The sequence below is a fragment of the Tiliqua scincoides genome, chromosome 3 (genome assembly GCF_035046505.1).
Source record: "Tiliqua scincoides isolate rTilSci1 chromosome 3, rTilSci1.hap2, whole genome shotgun sequence".
NCBI lineage: Eukaryota > Metazoa > Chordata > Lepidosauria > Squamata > Scincidae > Tiliqua > Tiliqua scincoides.
The window spans coordinates 172,749,598-172,768,871 of NC_089823.1; the positions used below are offsets into that span (position 1 = coordinate 172,749,598).

Sequence of the window (19,274 nt, forward strand, 5' to 3'; positions counted from 1 at the left end):
TTTTTTTTGCCTCCAGGTTTCATTCTGAAGCAAGCAAAAGCCATGGGCGAACACATGTGCCCTCTGCAGGCTTCAGAAAGCACTCTGGAAGTTACCAGAGCAGAGCTCCAGTCCCCTTCAGAGGGTTCAGATTATCTAATCAGGTTGACTGACTTCAAGAGGTGACACTTCTGTTCAGATAGACTGTGCAAGATTCTCCAGGCTATACTTTCTGAAACAAAATGGGGTTGATACCTGATAGTATAGCATACATTCATCTTATTTATTTATACGCTGGTTCTTTAGATATTCATGAACATTGTCATTAACAACTCATATGGGCTCTTCGGTCTTCTATAGCTGACAGGAGAAGTTCTGTGGCACTAGCATCTCCCATCACAGACACAAACACAATGTCTGAATGTCTCCTTCAGAGTTCCTACACACAACACAATAAAATATTTAATGACAAACATGGAACTATATCAAGAAGCATCCCTTAATGACTCCTCATCATTCTCCTATCTTTACAGTATTTATCTCATCACAGGCAACTTTAATTCATCATAACCTATTTCCTATTAAGCTTCCTTTGCTTGTGTCCAGAGGCAATGCCCCCTCCACTTTCAACTACTTTGGGATTCTACCTTAAGTTTCTTCTTATTTACTCTTTTTTTTTTAAACAATAAGGCCAAAAGCAGCCAAAAGAAAATGGGGTGAGAGAGGTGGTAGATGTATATACAATAGATATTTATAACAAAAAGAAGCAAGCTGGGTCAAGCTCAAGAAGAATGCAGGAGATCCATGTTACTATGTGGGGCAGAAAACTGGGTCACTAGCGAGAATATTTAATGACTACAGCTGTACCACAGAATGGCAAAAGGAAACCAGTTAAAAGTGGCACATAATTTAAAATGAGAAGAAAAAATGATAAAGAATTGGACAGCAACCCTACAGAGAGTTTGGGCATAGTGACAGGATATGCATAACTGAGGTCCTGAAAGCAGTAAGAGTAAATCCACCAAGCACAATTGCCCCAAAAAGGCAATAAAAGGGTTGAACAAAGTTTGGCACTACCAAAGAAGGAAAGTGCAACCATGGAAACGAAATGATACCACCGTTACAACCCTTGCCCTTCAGTCAGGAGGGCTCCCACAATGGCATACATAAAAATCAATCAATGGGAAATCACTATGGTTGGAAAAAGGGGGTTGGAATATATCTCACACTGGCTGCTCACCACAGGTTTACCATTGATGGTTCTGTGATCTCTGGGATGGGCAGATATGTAGTACAAGCTTTTAAAGAGACATCAGCAGGTAGAAGTAGCAATGGTGACTTTTTGCTTTACTGGTTTTTCCTTTTTCTGGTTCTCCTTCTAATCCAAAGACTGCTCATCTATGCCCACAGAGTGCCCTTCACTGGGAAAGCAGTGCACTGGCTTCACAACACTCTTTTATCAAGAGGAGGTAGCACTGCACATAACCGCAACTCAGTAAATATCTATATGTCAAAAGTGTGCCCCTCAGGGGAGAATCCCATAAATCCAAGAAAGCCTTTAATTCCTACCCCTATGAGGCCACAGAGAGATGGAGAAGGACAACACAATCAAAAAGCTGAAGAGAACAGATAAGAGTAAAGACAAGCAACAAGAACCAACATTAAAGGTTTGTTTACTGAAACTAGTTAACAAAAGTTTACTAAGACCATGCTATGCAACCGAACAGACATTTAGAGCTGGGTCTGTTGTGTTTTGTTATTGTCTTCCTTGTTAGTTAGTTGGTTAATACATATATGCTAATATATCGCTCTCTATAGTGTTAGGGTGAAACATCAGGATATGATCTAGACTTCATGATTGTAGCCTAGAACTCAAAAATGAATCTTTAGATTATAGTGTTCAGATTCAGTAGACTGCTCATCTTTATCCATAGTCAAGAACGGGGTGGGGGAGGCAAGCAAGCAAGAATAATCATAGCTGCTTTCCACAGGCTTCTGCCATCTCTCAGAAAAAATGCTGTGTTCCTCCACGCTCATAATGGCCATGAGGCAACAACTGCCTTATGAAAAAGGAAGGAAGGAGTTTCGGTTTTTTGTCACTGTGTTGCTTTTTAAGTGATGTGAACAGCCTCAAGGGCCTTGCTGAAATAGTCTAAAATTAAAAACAAACAGGTGCATGTATTCCATTGTAAACCAGTGAGTGCAATAGAGGGAGCACAGCTACATGTGCTGTGAACATCAGACACTTCATTGGTTGATCATGGTGGCCAAACATTCAATACAGTACTCATTTTTTCCCCATATAGGATCAGAAAATGAGAGCAGAACAAACAGTAATTTCCTACAATGGATGGGCAAATATAGCATCCTCCCCAACAGATAAAGCACCAAAACCACAGACATAAGAAGAGAGTAGGAATAGGTTGAAGTATGCATAATGGAAAAGTACCTTGATGTTTTTTACTCATTTGCTGACCTGTTCTGTGGGCAGCTCTTGCACCACAAGTAGCCTGAGATAACTAGTAAACACTGGCAGTCTTGCTTATCAGTATTGTAAAGGGGAAGAGGGGAGGCATCCTGGAACATGAAATAACCCATTTCTACCCAGCCCACACATTTGATCCCTGTTGCATATATGGGTAGAAATGGCTTAACTAGCTATTCAAGTGAGGTTATTGGTCCACATGCAGGGTGTCTGACTAGCAATCATGCACATCCCCAGTTCTGTCACTTACAGTCACAGATGAAAACTCTGACCTCTTCTATGCAGTCTATGCTTTTCAGTTGAACTATGGCTCTACATAAGTTCCCTTTGATAAGGAACTATATGGCTGGAAGTCCTAAGCATGGTGTGAGGGGAAGGGGCACATTTCATGGTCTTATTCCATAGGCGATCATTAAAGACCTCACCATAGCTCTTTCTTCTGTTGGTTCCTTGGCCTATGTAGTTAAGAAGTTGTGCTGGGGAGTTGGAAGAATGGGTTCTGCTTCCTTGTCCTCCCCCATTTTACATCTGATTAGGATCCTATTTCATTAGTATTTAACTATGGTTAGAAGTGTTTGAAAATGATGTCATATACCTTACACTGAAGTAAGCCCCCGTTGTGTTCAGTAAGACTGAGGCTGTAATCCTATCTTACTCTAGCTGCAATCACATTTTATGTATACAGTTGTGCTGATTAGACTACAGTTCTAAAACACTTCTGTGGGCAGATGCCTCAGAATGTGGCTGCAAAGTGAGCATAAGTCAGGATCAAAATAGCTGTATAGCCACAAAAATTAAGCAGTTCTTCAAAGGCCAAACACTATAATGTTTAAAACCACAGAATGGTTTTAGAACCAGGGCAAATGCCGTCTGCATCTCAGACATCCTCTTGTGGTTGAATTTATAGCTTTGTGGTATGCTGGTGCAATAAAGACTATCTTAGTTTGGAGTGCTGACTAAAAAGTATGACTTGGAATGGAAAATTGTTAAGCTGTTAGTGTCTAAATATCTAGGCTAATTTTGTATCTTCTCACTAGTAGCAGTTTGCCAGGATCACAGGCAGATGTCTTAACCAGCAGTACCACCTGCAGTTCTTTTACTGCAGAAGAGAAAGGAGTTGAATTTAAGATCTTGTACAGTACATGCAAAGCATGACCTGTGCCACTCTGTGGCCTTCCCTGTTAAAACCCTAAATGCCTAACACATTGATCACAAAGTTGAAAGTTTTTCATCCCTCAGCAGGTTTGACACCTAAAAATTTGATGTAAGTGCCCGGAATTGGAAATAATTACCTAACCTTCATACGTTAATGAAAGCCACAGGACAGATGGGCAAACACAAGAAACCAAGCAGCATGAATAGGTTAAAAGCTAATTCTAGGGCCAAACCAGACAAGACAGAGATGTGAATCCTTCACCATCCCTGTTTTCTCCTATGAAAATCATTCTTGCCCTGAAGCTACTTGTCCTATTAGTAAAAACATACTGCATTTAGGGTTAACTCACTCCCCCTGCTTTTGCCCTGATCCCTCTAGGGGTGATAATAGCTGCTATTAGTAAACCCTTTTAAGAAATGTACTGTATCTAGTTTGGTTCTACTAATACTGTACAAGCATGTATTAATTGGCAAACGAACATCAGATACAATTAAGGATAATCTGTAAAACACATACCGTAATTCAGCTATAACCCTTGTTACATACTTATCTCCTTGATACTTTACTAGTTCCCCAGTCCTATTGTTCTAATTCAAAGCATAAAACCAGTAGCCTTGGGGTTTAGCATCTATTAACTGCCACCAATTGATTAAAAGTTCACCAATTAGCCCTCTGATCTTTGAGCCTGATAACACAGTAATGGAGATCTCATTGTAAGATGAAATTGCAGGGGGAGGGGAGAGCTTGTCTTTGCAGACTATAGCTCAAAGAGCCTTTCCCTGATTGCCTGTATTTAGCCCAAAGACACCTATGACCCTTTACAGTTCAGCCATTATTTAATTAGCACAGCCCTGGAAATAAATTTATTTGCCATTTCAACTATACTGAGCTGCCTTAATCACAACATTTTTATGGACAATATAATTTGGTAATCATATTACAATGGTCTTTGTTTCATACTGATGGATAGTTAACAGTTTGCCTTTGAAGCCCCTAATTATCATCGATAAAACCCAATCAAATTCAATACAACACTTCCAGTGTGAAATAATTATTCTACTTTGTATATAAAGAGCATCTGTTGGTAAACAATTAAACTTGAGACTAATGGAAAGGTAGCAATTCTTTGCCTCATTTTAACAATTACTGAGCCAGTGTCCTGCTACAGGAAGTTAAATAAATAGCTGACTGAATTACGGTATGTTCCTGTGAAGTAACCACCTATTACGGAGATTCTGTGAACTTCTGACAGAGTATATTTTGTGTGCATTTATTTGAAGTTAATAGTATTGAAAGGATGGTTTATCCTCTAGCATTAAAGGGTTTGCCAAGCGTTTCAACTGGGAACAGAACTATGAACTATTGTTAGCTTCCCCACAAAAATATTAGCAGGAACTATTAATTGAGGATACTGAAGGGACATCCACAAAAATTGAATGTAGGGAGAGTTAGAACACACAAAAGAAAACATTTCTTTACCCAGCGTACAATTAATTTGTGGGACTCTTTGCCACAGGATGTGGTGATGGCATTGAAGCTAGATGCCTTCAACCCATTTTTGTCCGGCCCATATGCATACACATTTGGTCCCTGTTGTGTATATGCAATGTTGGACAGAAATGGCTTAAAAGGGGATTGTTCAGATTTCTGGAAGAAAAGTCCATCACAGGTTACAAGCCATGATGGGTATGTGCAACCTCCCTTACCAGATGCAAGGGAGTGGCAACAGGATGCAGGTATCTTGTTGTCTTGTGAGCTCCCTGAAGCATTTGGTAGAACACTGTGAGACACAGGAAGCAGGAGTACATGGGCCTTTTGCCTGATCCAGTATGTTCTTATGGCTGCTTTAGCCATAGTACACACCTCCAATTATTTTGTGTGAATGCAACATATTGACAAGAAATGGTTTTGGCCTTATTGGAGGATTCATACCAGATGTATAAAAGCTCTAGCCAAGAATAATTCTGGGAACGTACAAGTGCAATAAGGGAGGGACAACACCAACCAAGTAGCAAAGCCCAAGGGCTACTAACTTGAGTTACATTGATGACAGAGCCAAGTTGTTTGGGGACCCCGGGGAGAGCCCTTAACCTGTACTGGGTTCCCACCACCCATTGATGGTATATTAAGTTCTAGGATTACCTTTAGCCCTGAACTGGTGGGCCCTTTGATAGGCATGATTTCTTGGCCAGTATCTGACCTGGCAACCCCACCCCAAGTTAAGTAGTATTAACTGATGCATTTCAAACCATTCTTCCACTGCCATTGCTGCTTGAAACATGTTGGGCTCTAGTACATCATTTGATTACATTCAACATCTAAACACTGTTTTGACCACTTTTTGGAGTTTGCCTCTTTTGGGTAAAGGCAATGCAGCAAAGCAAAAAGAAACAAAAGGGATGCTAGCTGAATAAGGCATCATCAGTTCATGACTGTTTCCTACATTTCACATCTCCTTCCCAAATGATAATGGTGTTCCTCAAGCCTCTGAAGTAACCATTAGTATCTCTGAGATCATTATCTGTATTTAGTCTTCCTTGTTGCATTTTCAAATGAGAGCCAGGGTGCTATAGTGGTTCAGGAGTGAGACGTAGACCTGGAACTCTAGGTTCAAATCCCTGATCAGCCATGAAGCTTCCTGGGTGACCTTAGGCCAGTTGCTATCAGCCTCACCTCCCTCACAGGGTCTTCCTTTCCAAAGAGGAAAGGAAAGAGAAAGGAAGACTGAACACAGAATGATCTCAGAGATACTAATGGTTACTTCAGAGGTTTGAGGCGCACCATTATCATTTGGGAAGGAGATGTGGAATGTAGGAAACAGTCATGATCCCACTGTTGATGGTTGGTACAAAAAAATGCGGAAACAGGAAAACAGTTGCATTTCAGTTGCAGAAATGGTTTCTAAAGCTAAGGCCTAGGCCTGGAATATGCAATGTGGTATGGTCATGCATTTACATTTGTAATACCATGTGAAAAGCAGTCTTCTGCGCCTTAGGACTACCTTTTCTAGATACAGCTGGAAAACAGGAGACAAATCAGTACTCAAATTATAAGAAGCAGGAGTTAGGAGGTTCTTAATGAAATCCTCAAATCCTCCTGGCTTTCCTCTCTAATTTTAACCAAATTATGCTCCTTTAGCTTTCTAGAACTGTAGCTAAGAGGGTCTTTGCCCAAGCTGATTGAGCAAGATCCTTTCTAGCCCCACTATAATTCAAGCAGTGGGGCAGGCTTCAGGCCATTTTGTTCTTATCGCTGAACACCCCGTCATTCCTGGGATAGATTAACATTTAACAAGACTCTGACATAGTCACATCTACTTTGGCCTTCAGAGCAGCTTACATTGGGGCTTCAAGGCAGTCTTCCACCACTGACCAAGTCAAGGCATGCTTAGCATTAATGATGCAACATTGTAAGCTCTCCAGTCATTATCTATTAGTATAATTCTCAGTGCTGAGATGATTGATGTGACATCTGTAAGCAATAATCAATTCTACCAGTTATCAGACATAGCCAAACCAAGTTGCAGCAAATCATTCCATGGAATCCCTAGGTTATTATTTGCTGTTTTATTAGTTAAGACACCGTCTTTTTATTCTGGAAGTAGTATTGTGGTTTTTCATCCACATAACTTGTGGGCAAAAACTAACAAATGGAAGAAACCATAAACACAAGACAAACCAAGACCAACTGGGGGAGACAACCACTAAAGGTTTGGAATAGACAGAGAGAAAAATTGGCTTCTATCCTTTCACAAATTTTTCTGGCATTTTTTTTTTCATCTTGTAAAGACTTGTGGCAAGAAGAATTATGGATTTTTCTATACAAGAAATACATAGCTTTAACAAGATTCCTGGACATTCAGAGAAAACAGATTCATTATTTTTAATGAAATGGGAAATTTTCAAATTTGGAATCTTAGATTTTTGTATTACGAAAAATCTCGTATTTGTAAATCAGGAATGTAATTACAGCACTTCAGTTACTGTGAGGAGAAGAAAAGGCTAACTAAGTTTGGAAGGCTAGTAAGTGAATTCAGCTCCACAAAAAGAACTTTTGACAAAACTACTACGAAATGTCTATGGAAACATTAAGTATACATCTCAGGTGTATGGGAAGAGATGGGAAGAGAATTTACAAATCCAACTCTCCCAATAGAATTACATATGCAATACTGGTCCTGAGGTAATTTATTGCTTGCTGGAAGGATGACAATAGACAAAAACTGATAGATTAACATTGATAAAGTCGATGAAAGTGTCAACCCAATGTGCGGCGGCAGTAAAGAAGGCCAATTCTATGCTTGGGATCATTAGAAAAGGTATTGAGAACAAAACAGCTAATATTATAATGCTGTTGTACAAATCTATGGTAAGGCCACACCTGGAGTATTGTGTCCAGTTCTGGTCGCCACATCTCAAAAAGGATATAGTGGAAATGGAAAATGTGCAAAAGAGGGCAACTAAGATGATTGCTGGGCTGGGGGACCTTCCTTATGAGGAACGGTTACGGCGTTTGGGCCTCTTCAGCCTAGAAAAGAGGCGCCTGAGGGGGAACATGATTGAGACATACAAAATTGGGCATGGGAAGGATAAAGTGGATAGAGAGATGCTCTTCACACTCTCACATAACACCAGAACCAGGGGACATCCACTAAAAATGAGTGTTGGGAGGGTTAGGACAGACAAAAGAAAATATTTCTTTACTCAGCGTGTGGTTGGTCTGTGGAACTCCTTGCCGCAGGATGTGGTGACGGCATCTGGCCTGGATGCCTTTAAAAGGGGATTGGACAAGTTTCTGGAGGAAAAATCCATTACGGGTTACAAGCCATGATGTGTATGTGCAACCTCCTGATTTTAGAAATGGGCTATGTCAGATGCAATGGAGGGCACCAGGATGCAGGTCTCTTGTTGTCTGGTCTGCTCCCTGGGGCATTTGGTGGGCCACTGTGAGATACAGGAAGCTGGACTAGATGGGCCTATGGCCTGATCCAGTGGGGTTGTTCTTATGATCTGGAAGAATGGAAAAAGTGGTCTTGGCAGGTGTTATTGATGATTACAATAACTCATTTTAAATCACTGTGGGAGGGCAGATCTTGGGCAGCAACTACTGTATTGGGAAAATGGTGTCCTTTCATTAGATTCTGGACCAGGACTAAACCATAGAAATTGTTGGATAAAACATTGTACTTAAAATCTCAAACATTTAAAGAACATAATTATGATGGTTTACAGTTTCATACTATAAAACACATCAAAGTCATAGACATGTTTATTTGGTAGCCTTCTTTTATAAAAAACAATATTTAAGTAAGGGTGCAATCCTAACCCCTTATGTCAGTGCTTTCCAGCACTGACATAAGGGCAATGCAGCTCTGGGGTAAGGGAACAAACATTCCCTTACTTTAAGGAGGCCTCCGTGAGTGACACCCAACTGCAGGATGCAGCACATGTCCCATTGACACCGCTATGCCAGTGCTGGAAACCACTGACATAAGAGGTTAGGACTGCACCCTAAGAAGGTTAATTCAATCTTGGATTTTTTTTTAAATTCGTAGTTTGTATGTTTGAACTGTAAAATACAAATTTATATGATAGCCTTTATAAAAGCTGTTGCAATGGAACTAGAAAGTAATATGGTATTATCTGCATATATTTCCTGAGCTACAAACATAAGGAGGCAACATGGTAGGAAACTATGTATCCTTGTTGTATACCAAGAAGCAAATATCATGAAATCCATTTGTCAGAAGAGTTCTGTGTTATGCACCAGTTAAACCTGTTTTGAGGAACCATTAGTGGTAATACCATCTTTAGTAGTATCATCTTCATTATCTTCAGTAGTACCATCTGCATTGCAACCTCAATATGTTAAAGTGACTTTAGTGTATGGAGTATTATTAACAGTATTAATTAACTGTTATTATTAACAGTAAGCCTTCTCTGGGAGAAAATGTTAATTCTGGAGAAAAGGCCAAAGGCTACATTCTGTTAATACAAAGCAATACAAGAGTACGTTGCACTTGACTGGCAAAATGAAAAGTGGTTGGTTACTACTTTTGTTTTACTTTAATGAAACTTGATTGTTGAATGCATCTGCATCAGCAATAATGCCAGTCCTAGCATTTAGCAGATGCCACCATGAATGTCCACTTCCCATTTTGCGTGCACCTCCAAAAGGGTCTTTGTAGATCCGTTTGCAGATTCATCTGCACTAACGCCCTGCCGGGGGGGGGGGGGCACATTTTGAATTGTTTTACAATTCCAATTCTGCTTACTTCTGTAACAATCCTAGCCTTGTAAGACTCTGCAGGTATCTTAGTCTAACACTACTGTCCAGCTGCTCCACCACCTCATGATGCCCAAGATTTCCGTTACCCTTTTAAAGAGCCTTGTTGAAAGTTGTGCTAACAGATGCCCTATAGTGGCCAAACAACAGGATGTTGTAAATGTCCAACTGTTGCAGCCTTTTCATATGTATATGCTAATAGGTATGCTATCAGCATACAGCTGTAAATGCAAATAACGGTCTCAGGCAAGGCATGTTTTATTGCTCTTTAACCACCTTCTGTATTGTCACTGGCCAGCTCCTTACTGGTTGCAACATGAAAAGCAAATAGCTTACCTCATGTTGATGCGATGTAAACCAATCAGGGCAATAATGGCACAGAACAGAGGGGATGCTATGGTTGATTTGATGAAGGCTTTTAAGATTCTTACTTGGGACAATAACCTGGTCTATACGCACAACTGCTAGAGAGGGTATACTATGGTCACACTTCATACTAACATAGAAAAAGCAGATAAAAGACTTGCATCCTCAACAGGTGTTTTTATAAAGTAATGGAACAGACCGGCTATTTTGGAATGCAATAGGCCCATATAATGACCCATAATACCATTAACCAAATAAGCTGGTAGCCAGCTATAAAAATTATAACATATTAGCAACAGTGTGTTAACCTTTGCATGCCACACATAAATCAAACCTTAATATGAAATGTGACCCACCAATTGTATTTGGTTATTCAGCCCTACAGGAAAGTTCATTCAGACAACAAAAGCATATATACCCTGGCACCAATTACACCTTAAGAACCAATTGCAAGTTTATGGGTAAAAAGTTTTTCTACAGCCAAGATAAATGAACCAAATTATCCTGTAGTCAAATGCAAAGAGAAATGTCTTCTTGACTTTTGCTTTTCAGGTTCCAATTTGATTTTAAGGTACTTTCTAGTTTAACTTTCAGCTACAGAAAAAGATTTCCTAGAGCATCCTTCATCATTTGATGATGCAAAACACAAAAGCTAAGAAGGGACTGCCTCTAGAGTTGTGTACTGGAGGTTCAGAAGCACATTGTACTTACATTCAAACCTCTTCAAAAGCTGCATAGCAGATATGCCTTGAACTGCATATCTGATCACTTGCTCATTATAGAGACAGGCAACTTCACCCATTTTATGTCTACTATGCTAACTTGTAAGAACAAGCTCATAATGATCTTTAGGTGTGGTGACAAGAGTACGACTGGACTAAGTATGAGGGAGCAAAGGGAACATATATCATCTATGCCCCACAGCTATCTTTCAGATGCAGGAGATGCAACAGTTATTTTAAGCTCAGGGGTCTTTGAGCAAATTTCACTCCCCTCCTCTACCACTGCAGACCTAGCCCAAATGTATTTGACTGTTCTGACTACACATCCCGGGGACCATCATTAGTTAGCATGTCAAGGCACACTTTGAAGATTCAACATGTTCTCCCTTGGGTCAAATAAGCATCGAAGCCAAATTAACTGTTGAAACATACCAATCCCTAATGAACAACTAGGGCTCAGAGGTTTCCAGCATTTCAAACAAAACTCAACATCTTGCATTTTGCCCAGAGGCTCGAGCTTTGCTGCCATTTCAACCAACATATTTCTGACATTACTCTAAGTTAAATTACAACTTAAGTTGTCAACATAGATTATGATGCAGAAACTGTAATAAACACAGTGACAAATAGCATAGTAGAATATTTTATAGCAAGCCTGGAAGAAGAAGAAGAAGCTCCAGAAGCCTAACACAGGAAAAATAAGACTCCAAAGAGCCTTTTAAATGACAGTACAAAGAATGTTTGTAGCTCCACAACTGCTTTGATGCACAAGGTTCCCAGTTCAACTCCTGACATGGATCTGCAGGGAGGACTGGCAAAGACTCTTCCCCAAAACTCTGCAGTATCACTTCCAGAGAACACAAAAAGTACTGAACCAGATGAACCAAAGATCTGATTTTGGTTTAGAGCAGCCATTTTCAACCAGTGTGCTGAAATGGTCTGCAGGCATGCCATGGGAGTTTGGGGCAGCATCATCCCAATGGTAGAGCCACTGGGAATGGTGTGAGCTCTCCACTAACAGCATGGTGTGCCTTGCCAATTGTCAAAAAACCAATGGTGTGCCTTGACAATCTTAGTACCTCGTCAGTGTGCCATGAGACAAAAAAAACTGAAAATCACTGGTTTAGAAAATCAGTAATATTTTTCCAGTTTTATCAAAGAGTGCAAAGAATTAATCTATAGTTTCCTATTTTAATTATACAAAACAAAAAACAATGTTTGATTGTCTTTGATTAGCAAAAAAAAAAAAAAATTAAAAGGTATCACAGTCGTACACAGTAAGGAGCAAATAACCCCAAATATTCTCCCTAAATATCGCTGTGTGTTTGATATCACTGTATAATTTATATCTCTGTAAGTGCGTAAGTTTTATAGTAGATAAAACTGTCGGCACGATCTTATGCATGTCTACTTAGAAGCAAGTTCTGGGCTACTCAATGGGGATTACTCCCAGGAAAATGTGTTTAGGACTGCAGTCTGTATGGTTTATCTACTATAGCAAACTGCAGTCTTCTGAGTGTTTACAATTTTTTTCTTAATTTACCTCCTCATCATTTATTCTGTCACATGTCTCATGCAGTGCAGAGGGTACTAAAGCTGTTTACCTGCCCAGTGAATAAATCCAGCAAATCCAGGTCCTGCTCCTATCTTCATGTGGTTGCTTAAATTTATATATATAGGTATTCTAAGCTATTAATCCATCATGTGGCATGCTTGGTTCGCATGTTCCTTCTGCAGCCCACACTCAAGGATGATCTGTTACTGAGATTAAAGACAATTCTGCATACTAGAACCAATGGCTACAAGGTAGGCATTGTAGCCTACCTAACCAAGAAGTCAGATAGAGGTTAAAAGAGATGTTTCAGACCTCATTGATAAATTAAAGATCAATAAGTCACCGGGCCCTGATGGCATCCACCCAAGAGTTATTAAGGAATTGAACAATGAAGTTGCAGATCTCTTGACTAAGGTATGCAACTTGTCCCTCAAAACGGCCACGGTGCCAGAAGATTGGAAGATAGCAAATGTCACGCCTATCTTTCAAAATGGAAAGAGGGGGGACCCGGGAAACTATAGGCCAGTCAGCCTAACATCCATACCGGGTAAGATGGTGGAATGCCTCATCAAAGATAGGATCTCAAAACACATAGACGAACAGGCCTTGCTGAGGGAGAATCAGCACGGCTTCTGTAAGGGTGTCTTGCCTCACGAACCTTATAGAATTCTTTGAAAAGGTCAACAGGCATGTGGATGTGGGAGAACCCGTGGACATTATATACCTGGACTTTCAGAAGGCGTTTGACACGGTCCCTCACCAAAGGCTACTGAAAAAACTCTACAGTCAGGGAATTAGAGGACAGGTCCTCTCATGGATTGAGAACTGGTTGGAGGCCAGGAAGCAGAGAGTGGGTGTCAATGGGCAATTTTCACAATGGAGAGAGGTGAGAGCCCCAAGGATCTGTCCTGGGACTGGTGCTTTTCAACCTCTTCATAAATGACCTGGAGACAGGGTTGAGCAGTGAGGTTGCAAAGTTTGCGGACGACACTAAACTTTTCCGAGTGGTAAAGACTAGAAGTGATGGTGAGGAGCTCCAGAAGGATCTCTCCAGACTGGCAGAATGGGCAGCAAAATGGCAGATGTGCCATTTTTTGCCCACTGGGGCAAAAAATCAAAACTTCACATATAGGCTGATGGGTTCTGAGCTGTCTGTGATAGACCAGGAGAGAGATCTTGGGGTGGTGGTGGACAGGTCGATGAAAGTGTCGACCCAATGTGCGGCGGCAGTGAAGAAGGCCAATTCTATGCTTGGGATCATTAGGAAGGGTATTGAGAACAAAACAGCAAATATTATAATGCCGTTGTACAAATCTATGGTAAGGCCACACCTGGAGTATTGTGTCCAGTTCTGGTCGCCGCATCTCAAAAAAGACACAGTGGAAATGGAAAAGGTGCAAAAGAGAGCAACTAAGATGATTACGGGGCTGGGGCACCTTCCTTATGAGGAAAGGCTACGGCGTTTGGGCCTCTTCAGCCTAGAAAAGAGACGCCTGAGGGGGGACATGATTGAGACATACAAAATTATGCAGGGGATGGACAGAGTGGATAGGGAGATGCTCTTTACACTCTCACATAATAACAGAACCAGGGGACATCCACTAAAATTGAGTGTTGGGCGGGTTAGGACAGACAAAAGAAAATATTTCTTTACTCAGCGTGTGGTCGGTCTGTGGAACTCCTTGCCACAGGATGTGGTGCTGGCGTCTAGCCTAGATGCCTTTAAAAGGGGATTGGACAAGTTTCTGGAGGAAAAATCCATTATGGGGTACAAGCCATGATGTGAATGCGCAACCTCCTGATTTTAGAAATAGGTTATGTCAGAATGCCAGATGCAAGGGAAGGCACCAGGATAAGGTACCTTGTTATGAGCCCCTCTGATCCAGTGGGGCTGTTCTTATGTTCTTATGTAGGTTGGAAATCAGAAAAGCACTCTTAGGGCCAAATCCTATCCAACCTTCCAGCCCTGGTGGAGCTGTGCCAAAGAGGTGCAATGTGCGTTGCATTCTGTGATGGCAGGGTAGTTATGGAGGCCTCCACAAGGTAAGGAAACATTTGTTCCCTTGCCTTGGGGCTGCATTGGAGCTGCACCGGCACTGGAAAGTTGGATAGGATTGGGCCCTTAGCTATTAGATGAGTGAAATTCTAGAACAGCTGTGGAGACACAAAAAAAGTCCCACCAGGTTCAAGGCAGTGTGAATTTGAATAGATAAAATAAAATAAATTAAGTAGATAAAATTTGCAAACTTTTGGCATAGTCCTAAGAAGTGTGCATGCTGGCAGACTACAGGCTGCACCAGTGCTAGCCATCATACTGTAAAGCGCTCTGCAGCAGCATAGCAGTCCAGGATGCTGGCAGGAAGGCCTGCACTGGTCTGCATGCACCAGTACAAGGAGCAGCATGCACTGGATGTGGTAAGCTTCCACCAGGCAGTGCAGGGATGGGGGTGGGTTGATCGGGCCCAGGAGAGGGGAGGGCTGGCAAAGCACACCACATCCTATCCCCCTTCCTGGGCCCAGTCCACTGATGTGGGGCAATGTGGACTTGCACCAGCAATTGAGCTCATGCAGGTCCGAGTTGCCCCACTGAGTAGCCTGGTGCTTACCCTGGGGGAAGTCGATAAATGTCCCCTTACCTCAGGTAAATGTCCCACCTGCATAATTCTCCCATGAGATTCAGCACACGCTGTACTGGTGCTGGAATTTGCACTGGATTAGTCTGTTAATATACAATTTCTTTCTCCTCAGTTGTGACCTATTTGGTCACCAAGGATTTTTTATACACTAGATGCCATCTTGGTTCCACTCCTTCTTCCCTAGGGATGATAGGAAATTCTAAAAAAAGATAGAGAACACAATCTTTCAGTATTAACTGGGCAAAGGGGCACTTTTCCAAGTAGTGCTCTTATATTTAGCAGGGGAAGAGTAAGAGCCCAATCCTGAGCTTTCTAGTGCCAGCAGTTTAAGCAAACCGCCAGTGCTGGGTGTTGCAAACATGCCATAAAGCACCTTTACAGCACCTGGAGAGTAGGGAGCACAAGTGCTAGGCCAGTACTAGTCAGGGGTGTGCCTCAGCACTATGTGGACAACACACAGCCACCGGGGGTAACATTGCTGGGCAGCGGTGCGACTTTTCGGGGCAAGGGGAAGCAATCCGAACCAGGGGGAGAGGGGTGGGACTGGCCAGGGGCAGGAATAGTGGAGGCATCCTCCACCAGATCCTATCCCTGGCGTCGGGCTGCTAAGCCCAACATGGGGCTTCTCTTGTCTGCACCGCAGAAATAACTGGCGCAGATGTAAGTAGTGCCATTGCAGGCCTGGGGCTTTTCTCACTGGAAGAGAATGAAAGTCCCTTTCCCCCAAGGAGACTTCTGGCAGCCTCCCTGGCCCTTCCAGATGCAAAGGAGGGCCAGGAGGGGCCTCCCCCAGATGCAGCAGTAGCCATTTTGGTGCAGCTGCACCTGGCAGAGCCAGGGCGGATAGGTTTGAGCTACCTACCCCTGTCCCTCTTCACTCCAGTGCAGTGTCTTTTCTAGTGGCTGCTGCTGGTGTTTCTTCTGCAACTTCTTATACTGTCCCTTTTAGGACAGGGAACTATTTAGTTGTTTGATTTTCTCTGTAAACCACTTGATGAACTTTTTTTATTGAAAAGCAGTATATAAACATTTTTAATAGAGAGAGAATTACCTCCAGGAGAGCCAGGATGGTACAGTGGTTTGGGAGTTGGATTTAGACTTGTAAGATCCAGGTTCAAATCAGCCACAAAGCTTCCTGGGTGACTTTGGGCCAGTCACTATCTCTCAGTCTCACCTACCTCAAAGAGTTGTTGTGAGGACCAGAGCTCCTTAGAGGAAGGGTGGCATAAAAATGTGGAAAAATAATATCCAGAAATTATCCTGCACAAGCCCTGTGGAAATGAATGGTTGCTGTTCAAGAGAATGTTGTGATGGATTGCACCCAAAATACTTGTAAGTGTGGATATGTGCCAGTTATTTATCTTGGAATGATTTGGTTTGCTTGCAGTTACCTATATGGAACCAAAAAATTTTCTGAAACCCTGGTCAGACAAGCAGTGACTCTGTTTTTGTTATTACTTTCCACTGTGTTTGGGGAAGAGTAAATCGTTGGTGAGGTTACACCTAGCAGTGCAACTAGATTTGCCAGGGACCTTCCTCCTGTTCTTTATTGTAGGCAAATGAAACAATGTAAACTCTGGTAGAGTGAGCTGCATATGCTACCTGATACATGTATTTAGCATTCGGTGAGTATCTTAAAGGTTGATATACCTTTTACAGAAAGCAGATTGCACATCACTTTTTTCTAATTGAAAAAATATAACTTTTAAATTAGGAACAGTATTGCACTTCAGCTGGTTCATCTGATCTTTGTCAATCTTTAAAGTTGCCAATCTTAATGCTCATTCTGTTAAATGGCGGTTTTGAAAAATACACAGTTTAATTCACATCATCTTTTTAAAAAAAATGCAACCCCACTTTTGAAGGACAAGCAGGATCACTTTCACATTTTCAAAAACAAATTTACTACAAAGATATTAAAGGATAGGAAATGTACTTTGAGGGGTTCTAATCACCCTGCTACTCAGCTCAAAACAAAGCACCTGTTGGTGCATCTTAAAAATTGCAACTAGGTTGGGGCATATGCTTTTGTAAGCTGTTTGCAATTGTGCCAATATATGTTTTGTATCACTAGCAATCCCAGGGGAACTTGTGAAAGATACAGGTTGGACATAACTTATCCGAAGTGCCTGGAATGAGAATTTTTTGGATTTTTCTGTAGAATACTGGGAATATTGTATGTAGAATTTCTGTAGAATATTCTGGGAATACTTGCATATACATTATGAGAGATCTTGGAGATGGGGCCCAAGTCAAGTCTAAACACAAATTCATTTATGTTTCATGTCCCCCTTATGCACATAGCTTGAAGGTAATTTTATACAATATTTTTAAAATAATTTTGTGCATGAAACATGGTCTGTGATTTTATTTCTTTAGGCAAAAACATATTTTTATAGTCATGTTAGTATTCAAAAAAGTTCTGTATTTTGGAATACTTTGTATTCAATCAATCAATCAAACCTTTATTAGGCATAAAGAATACTTTGTATTTCAGAATTCTGGATAAGGGATGCCCAACTTGTATAACAAAAAAATGCCTCTTGAATATGCCCACAGTATCACTAATGACAATAATCATAGGTAGCCAGATCAAGCACTGATTGAAGGTACACGTGGCCAGGCCCACCAAGAAGCACAGCTTCCAGGCAGTGTTTGTGGACTCCGGCACTTTCTCTCACTTTAGCAACTGTGGCAGCTGACCCTACACTCACACTAGAACAGTGTTTCTCAATGTTTGTCCTCTGCTGTACCACTTCACATGGTCCACCTATTCAAAGTACCACTGGAAGTAACTGGTGATGACATCATCGCCAATTTCTTCTGGGCTGGGAGGACAGATGAGACATGTTCAACACTAGTAAGAGACTCAGGTTGGATGGAAGGGCTTTTTGAAGTGCAGAGAAGTATGCTTTGGAGTTCTGGCTTCCGAGCTCATACTGCTGTTTGTGGTGTCGCATCCCTGCTCTCGCTGTTGGGTGGCAGGGGTCCTGCGTGTATCACCAGAGTACCACTGGTGGTACCCGTACCACTGGTTGAGAAACACTGCACTAGAAGGTGCCAGATTGTCATTTGTACCTGACCTTTTTCCGAAGTGGGGAAATGCAGGAGAAGGAGTCTAGACATGAATTGCAACAGGAAATCCAACCAAGCCAGCTCCCTGGCAGAACCCATGCTTGCTGAGAAGCGACTGTGCAACAGAGTTGCATTTCATGCCCAAGGAAAGCCTGGCACTCCAAACTGTGTGAGATCAGGACATACCCTCTGTCTGGGGGAGACAGTAAACTTCTAGCCCACTCACTCAGTGAGTGGCAGGGCACTCAGTCCCAGGGCAAAATCCTAAGCATGTCTACTCAGAAGTCAGTTCTATTGTGTTCAATGGGACTTACTCCCAGGAAAGTGTGGATAGGTTTGGGCTCCCACTTACTTTTTCACAGCCTCTATGGATCCAGGAATGGGGACTCCTCCTTCTTCTCCACTATCATAAAGCACCCCGCTAATATCTAACAACACTCCTTTGATGCCTGCAAGGTGTTTGCCCCAATCAGCCATCACGGTCATTGCCCTGCAAACACACTCTGCTAGTGCACATTTCTGCATGCACATCATATACTCCACTCCCGGATCCGAAAAGCCTTCCTTCCTGCCAGGGCATCTGGGAACTGTAGTTGCCTTTCTTTCGACACAGAGAGCAAGAGCGACGCCTCAGGCGCTGGCTGAACAAAACCAAGTAGTCTGTCTAGTGGCCACCCATTTAGTCCGATTGAGATGCATAGGAGTACCCCGGGATGCTGCTGGGGCTTCTCTCCCCAACAAAGGGGCTGTTGCAGAGAGGACCAGCCTTTGGTTCTTTATTCTCATTTTATTCTCAGGGAACTTTCATTAAAAATATGGGTGATTGGAAGTATAACCCAAAAAATGTGACAAGTTTGCTTTCCAAGAAAGATAGACACTTTAGTGCAACTATGTGAACACTAATTTGTCACTAAAAAAATAAAAAATAAAAAAATAAAAAACATTTGTCCAAGTTTTAAAACTTCAGGAAGTTGCTCAGAGCTTTGCCTATATATATGCAAAATAAATAAATAAA

At 41.7% G+C, this 19,274-nt stretch overlaps 1 protein-coding gene across 2 annotated transcripts in view; it reads right to left on the bottom strand.

Moving 5' to 3' along the window:
• LHPP (phospholysine phosphohistidine inorganic pyrophosphate phosphatase) overlaps positions 1-18,801 on the bottom strand; it is a 150,363-nt gene extending 131,562 nt beyond the window's left edge. For both annotated transcript variants that reach the window (XM_066620667.1, XM_066620668.1), the window contains exon 1: positions 18,612-18,801. In XM_066620667.1, the coding sequence (XP_066476764.1) occupies positions 18,612-18,793 (182 nt within the window). In that variant the 5' untranslated portion in view covers positions 18,794-18,801. The remainder of the gene's footprint in view (positions 1-18,611) is intronic.
• Between the last annotated feature and the right edge of the window lie 473 nt (positions 18,802-19,274).